This window comes from Orycteropus afer, unplaced genomic scaffold (genome assembly GCF_000298275.1).
Source record: "Orycteropus afer afer isolate SDZICR_OR568_19922 unplaced genomic scaffold, OryAfe1.0 scaffold00068, whole genome shotgun sequence".
NCBI classification, from domain to species: domain Eukaryota; kingdom Metazoa; phylum Chordata; class Mammalia; order Tubulidentata; family Orycteropodidae; genus Orycteropus; species Orycteropus afer.
The window spans coordinates 4,318,841-4,325,940 of NW_006921655.1; the positions used below are offsets into that span (position 1 = coordinate 4,318,841).

The window sequence follows — 7,100 nt, forward strand, 5'->3', positions numbered from 1 at the left end:
AAAAAAAATTAAACACTGATAAATAGTAATAACTTACTGTATAACAAATTTATGAACCAATTTTGGATTAATATAAAATTTAATTCAAATGTTTTTAATATCACATACTGAAGTTCTTCATAATAGGAATGATTTTTCTTTGTACGGTAGGAACATTGTTGATAAAGCTATAAATCATAGGCTATTGTTTTATTTTACTATTAAACAAAAAAGTAAATAAAATCAATGGCAATACCAGCTGAACTGATACTTTCTTCCAAGTTGCACAATGATTTTATCTGAGATCCTAACCAAATGCAGAGCTCTGAAAATTCAGGTGAAGACAGTCCACCCTCTGCTGCCTTGATAAGGGCTTGCTCTTCTAACAGTGGTCCCTTATACCTGTAACAGAAAAAAATTAAAACACACCTTAGAAATCAGTATTTACTCAACCACTTTTTGTAGTTTTATAGTTGACTACTTACTTAATTTTTAATAGTTGTATAGTACCCCACTGTCTGGATACACCACATTTCACTAAATGAGTGCCTAATGAAAAATATTTAGGAGCTAAAGCCTGGTGGGTTTGAACCACCACCAGCCACTCCTAAGAAGGAAGACTGGGCAATCTATTTCCAAAGAGATACCACCTCGGAAACCCAAGGAGGGGTGGCTATGCGTCAGAATGGACTCAACAGCAGTGAGTTTGGTTTGGCTTGGAAAAATATTTGGGTTGTTTCCAATAGTATTTTGCTATTCTAAATTGTATTGCAAATTTATGTTAGTGGATAGACTCCGAGGAGAAGTGGGATTGTTAGGTCAAAGAGTAAACAGATGTGTAATTTTGCTAGATACTGTTAAATTTTCCCCTATGGGGGTTATACCATCAAGGCATGAGAACATTCATTTCCTCACAGCTCACCAAAGTCATCAAACTTTCGGATTTTTGACAATGTGATATCTCAGTATAGTTTTAATTTATACTTCTCTTATGAGTAAAGCAAGGAGCTCTGGTGGCACTGTGGTTAAGGCATTGAACTGCTAGCCAAAAGGGTGGTGGTTCGAACCTACCAGCTGCTCCTTCCAAACGATTTACAGCCTTGGAAACCCTATGGGGGTCACTATGAGTCGGAATCTGCTCATCAGCAGTGGTTTGGGTTTGGTTTTGGTATGAATAAAGTTGTACATCTTTTTATATGTTGAAAGGTCATTTGCATTTCTTTTTCCTCTAAATTCTCTGTTCATATCCCTTAAAGGGAGAGTATTTCCAAATCTCCATTTTGCAGGTAAAGAAATTAAGGTTTACAAAGGTTAGGATACCCAACTTAAGTAGCAGGCTAGGCACAAAGCTAGGCACATATATGTTTATAATTCAATTAATCTTCACAGGAACCCTTTCAAGTTAGTATTATCCCAATACTGTAGGCTGAGGATAAGTAACTAAATGACAGCCAAACCAAATCAAACCTATTGCTATTGCACTGATTCTGGGTCATAATGACCCCTATAGGGTTCCCAACGCTGTAAATCTTTATGGAAATAGATTGTCCCATCTTCCTCCCACTGAGCAGCTGGTGTGTTTAAACCACTGACCTGGATAGCAGCCTTACCCACTACGCCACCAGAGCTCCTTCTAAAAGATGGCACCAGAATTCAAATCCAGATTTGACTCCAAATGTTCTATGTGAACTCTTAAAACTGTCTAAACTTGGCCCAGGTGATCAAAGGCTCTGCACCTACAGCCCATGTCTGCTTCCTCTATGCATTACCCTTTCTCCATGTTTTACAGTGTCTCCCATTGAAATGTAATAATAGACATTTTATTTCCTTTACTGGCTTTCATTTCTTCAATAAAGCAATATTCATAAATTTAACTATTGCATACTTTGTGGTGATAAGTTATTTTCATGAAATGCCAATTATGAAATTCAGCAAAAGTTGATCACATCACTAAAAACACAGAATTTAGGGGAAAAAAAATTTAAAATACCACAATACTTAATGCCTCAAACTCATCAAATGAGGTAAAAAATAGGAAAAAAATAAATGCATGTAACAAACTTGAACATCTAGTGAAAAGCATAATCACAAATACCAGGTAAAAAAATAAAAACCAACCCCACTGTCATCAAATTGATTCTGAGTCACAGCAACCCCCTTTGGGTTTCCAAGGCTGTAAATCTCTACAGAAGCAAATTGCCTCATCTCCCTCCCATGGAGCAGCTTGTGGGTTTGAACCACCAACCTTCTTGTTAGAAGCCAAATGTCTTATCCATTACACCACCAGCGCTCCTTTAAAAATAGCAGGTAACATATATAAACTGCTCATTGTATGCCAGGCTAGCGTTAAGTGCTTTAGATATATTAACTCATTTAATGACCATAAACCCAATAAAATAGGTTCTATTATTACCCTCATTTTACAGACGAGGAAACTCAGGAACAGAGATATTAATAACTTACCTAGGATTGCCATAACTCCAGATAACAGACCAGGATCTTAACAATGGCAACCTATTTAACCCCTACTGAACTGTCACCATCCCAAAACCTACTTTTCTAATTGTATTGCACAACAGAAGCCTTCAAACCATTCAGATAGATAATTTAATGACTATGAAGCAGCACTTCTTAAACTTTTATGTACATATCAATCTCCTGATCTTGTTAAAATAAAAATTCTGATACAGTGGGCTGGAGTGAGCTCTAGGATTCTGCACTTCTAAAACACTCCCAGATGATGTCAATGCTATTGGTACACAGACCTCACTTTCAATAGCATAGTATTCAAGTACTTTTTTACTTTCACCAAAACATTTCTTACTATTTATCATCACTCCTCCTCATTACTCTCTTCCTGAGGATTGTGGTATAGGAGAAAGTACAAAAGATATTTAAGAGTCTACTTATGCTATAGTTGCAGTGCAGTGAATTACTTGGTATGGCTTTTCCAGCCACAGTCTTCGTAAATCCCACCAGATTACTGAGTAAAACCATGCAAATAAGGTGTGCAGAACTCTGATGTTGGGATTAGTTAGTTTTGTCACTCTGCCAGGCCTAAAATGAGCCCTCCCAGACACAGAGAGAGGATCTTACTGCCATCAGGAGAGAAGAGCTGGAGGTGAAGTAGAGCACTTCCTTGGACCCGAGATCCCTGTGCTGGACCTCCCTGGCAGAGACGCCCTAGCAAAAGACACTCCAGCAGAGAGATGCCCCAGCAAAGAGATGGCAGCAGTGGAACCAAAAGGCATGAGACAGGGCTGTGGGCTTACCTGGCCCATGGAGTGAGAAAGCTGAGTGCCCTTGGTAGGAGGCTTGCTGGCAGAGTGGGGTGCACATAGGTGTACCTATCAGCAGAGTTAAAAGAGCTTGGCAGCATGTGCCTGAACTCTATCCTGAGCACATTCCTGAACCTGAACTGTAGCCTGTTACTTCCCCAATAAATCCCATAATTGTGAATATAGTCTGTGAGTTCTGTGTGGCCGCTGCAGAGAATTATCAAACTCAGCAGAGAAGTAGTGAGTGTCATGGGAGGCACGGGTGGTGTCAGAATTGGTAAAAGGCCGGAGGGTGGTAGCATGTCTGGCCTCACAGCAATAAGCTTTAGACTGTCTTCCTCTTGTGAAGTTAGAGGTCAGAAGATGCTGCCTCCATGTCCTTTTTTCAATAGTTAACAACTGTTTTGTGCCTGTCACATTTAGCTTATTACATACTTGCTTTCATTTCCAATGCAATTCTGCTGTTCATGCTTTTAGTTTGTTCTATTTATCCTTATTTATTTAGGAAAATGTTACTGCTATTCTGAACTCTGAAGATACCACTTGCAGGCCTAGACCTACAGAGCCACTGCAGAAGCAATGCACTACAGTTACTGGCTGGTCTGATGCTCAGCCTGGATGATGCAAATCTCCACTCCATTAGAGTCACTAGCAGCCCTCTTCAAAGAGACAGACAGGACTAACATACTTTCTTTTTTCATCAACCAACATAACAAATATGAGATCCTTTCTTTCTCCCTATCATTTTCCCACCCTACTGGCCTTTTCCCTGATGCAGTTCTTCACTTTTCCCTATTTCCCATATTCTTTCCACTATGTTCCATACACTAAAAACAAAACAAAACTCTCCTCTATTATCAATTTCTTCTGAGATTATTCCTGCCACCTCCAGCTTATTGTTATTGTTGTTGTTGTTAGGTGCCATCAGGTTGTCTCTGACTCATAGCGACCCTATGCACAGAAGAATGAAACAATGCCTGGTCCTGTGCCTGCCCCACAATCCTTGTTATACCTGAGCCCATCACTGTCGCCACTGTTGAGGGTCTTCCCCTTCTTCGTTTTACTCTGTCAAGTTCCTGAGGGTCAAATGGCAGAGTTTTAGCCTCCTCTCTTCCCCAAACAGTATACCTATCCTTGCTCCCTCATTATCCCATAAATATCTCCTGCTCTCTTGAGGCTCAGGCCAGTCAGATTTGCCTCACTCTTTCTCTTGTGATTATTATCTGTCAATCTCTTGGATACTCCTTCATATTCCTTTGCTCAGTTTTCCTCTCCACTCCTATTTTTGCCATCATACCAAGTTTCTTCGAACCCCATTTGGACTGTTGTTTCTGTTGGGTGCCGGTAAGTCAATTCTTACTCAGAGACTCTGGCTCATAGAGACCCCATATGACAGAATGAAACTGCCCCATAGGGTTTTCTTGGCTGTCCTGATTGGAAGTAGATTGCCAGGCTGATGCACAGAGTTTCCTTGAAAGAATGCACAGTATTCTTTAAAGGAGTTCTACCACGTTCCTCTCAAGGAGATAAGAGAAGTGAAATGTAGCTTTTGAGAAATAACAAATAGTCAGGAGGTTTACCGATCCATAAAAGTTCAAGGGCAGCTTGAATCTAGGTAGAAGGCAACATTAGCGTACTAACAATCATATTCCTGGGCAGAGATTTAACATTAAAATGAGACATGCTAAGAGCCACCATTGCTGTATCCCATACTGCTTAACTTGTAATTATATGAAATTGTATGTATAACATGATTCTGATATAATCCTTACCCTATAAAAGAAACTTGGAAAGCGCCTAGAGGCAGACAGAATCTTAGGGAAAAACTTAATAAAGGTCGTGTCCTTTGTTCTCCAACTTGGTATGTCCTTACTAGCTTAAGTCACTCTGGGCAATGGACCCACTGCTTGGTGGATATCAAGGTTTTTTTCTTGCAGAACCACTTGGTGCGTTTGAACTCCCAACCTTTCAGTTAGCAGCTGAGCTCTTAATTGCTACCACACCAGGGCTCCTTGTACACACATACACCTTACCTAATACTCCAAGTTCTCATTTCCCTAACTTCTTGCTTTCCAACTTTCCTCACTACACCTTAGTCAGCCATCCCTTGGACTTGGAACTACTCTATCTCCAAAATCACTAATTCAAATATGTCACTCTCGACCACATGCCTCTTATCTTTCCACCTTGCTTTTTGACCACTCACCTACAGCTTTCCTCAATTCCATCACTTCTTATTTTCCATTGGTTCCTCTGCGTTCTCCATATTTATTAGCTCCCTGCTATACTGATCCAATTTAGTTACCTAGATGTATCATTTCATTTCGGTGCTCAATAAAAAGCTATTTAAAAAAACTTAATCCTTGATACGTTCATCTTCTTCAGCCCTAATATCTAATGAGTCACTAAGTCCTGTAATGTACTGTTTTCCAAATTGCCATTAAGCAACCATCATTTCTTTCCTAGACCACTAACTAATTTCTCCAATCCATTCTCTATCTTACAGAGGTAATCTTTTTGAAACAGACATTTAATCACTCCCCTTTTTTAAAAAAATCCTTCAGTAATCTTCCACTGCTATTAAGAAAATCTATAGCCTAAAAGGTGCTACATGTCCCAGTCCTTACCTAACTCTCCAATCCAATCTCCTACCACTCTGCCCCTTGCTCTCTGTCCTCCATCATATTAGCTTCCTTCAGGTCTTTTACTAGTGTAATGCCTAGGCATTTGACTGCTAACCAGAAGGCTGGTGGTTCAAACCCACCAGCCACTGCTCAGAAGAAAGGCTGAGCAATCTACTTCCATAGTGATACTGCCTCAGACACCCAAGAAAGGGTCACTATGAGTCGAAATCAACTCCATGGCAGTGAGTTTGGTTTGGTTGGGTCTTTTAATACAGAATGCTCCTTCCAACTTCACAGTCTTTGCATATTTTGTTCTCACTGTAAGGGCATTTTGTCCTCCCTTCCCATACAACCTTACCTAATTAATTCTATTCATCCTTATTTCAACTCCAATGTCACTTCCTCAAGAATCTATCAATAATCCCTAAGATAACATAAGTCATGTTGTGTTGTTATTTCACCCTATTCTTGTCCTTTGGAACACATATATATTATAAATATTTGTGTGATCTTGTTTCTCCATTAGATTGTAGCTCCATGGGGGCAGGGGCCAAATTTATTTGGCTCACCACTAGCTGGCTCTTCAAAACAATGTCCAATAGATCCCAGTCACTGTCAAGTCAATTCTGGCTTATAGTGACACTGCAGGACAGAGTAGAACTGCCCCAAAGGGTCCCAAGCTTGTAATCTTTATAGAACCAGGTTATTACATCTTTCTCCCACAGAATGGCTGGTGGGTTCCAACTGCCAACCCTTTGGTTAGCAGCCAACTGCTTAAACACTGTACCAACAGGGCTACTAGTGCTATATATATACTTGTGCTCAATAAATATTTGGAATAAACTTCTTTTCATAACAGTGGTTCTCAGCTTAAGTTGTGAAGTCTTTTAAAACTGTCTGTTTATACTCCACTCACAGATACTACGATTCAGTCAGTCTGATATATATCCCAGACTCCAACACTTCTCATAAGCTCTACATCTGATTCTGATGTACAACCAAAGTTGAGATCGTGAGATGTCAGAATTGAGAAAGATTTCTGAAATCATCTGCTATGGCTTGCACATTTCACAGATAGGAAAACTGAGGTTATTCCTATCCTATACTATAGTATTTATACTATATAGTGCCTAAAGCACTTGACTGCTAACCAGAAGGCTGGCGGTTCAAACCCACCAGCCACTCCTCAGAAGGAAGATGGGGCAATCTACTTCTGTAG

General features: G+C 39.8%; 1 protein-coding gene across 1 annotated transcript in view; it reads right to left on the bottom strand.

Moving 5' to 3' along the window:
• Positions 1-7,100, bottom strand: part of FAM98B (family with sequence similarity 98 member B) — a 40,770-nt gene that overhangs the window by 30,002 nt on the left and 3,668 nt on the right. The window contains exon 2 of the mRNA XM_042780902.1: positions 236-381. Coding sequence (XP_042636836.1) covers positions 236-381 — 146 coding nt within the window. The remainder of the gene's footprint in view (positions 1-235; positions 382-7,100) is intronic.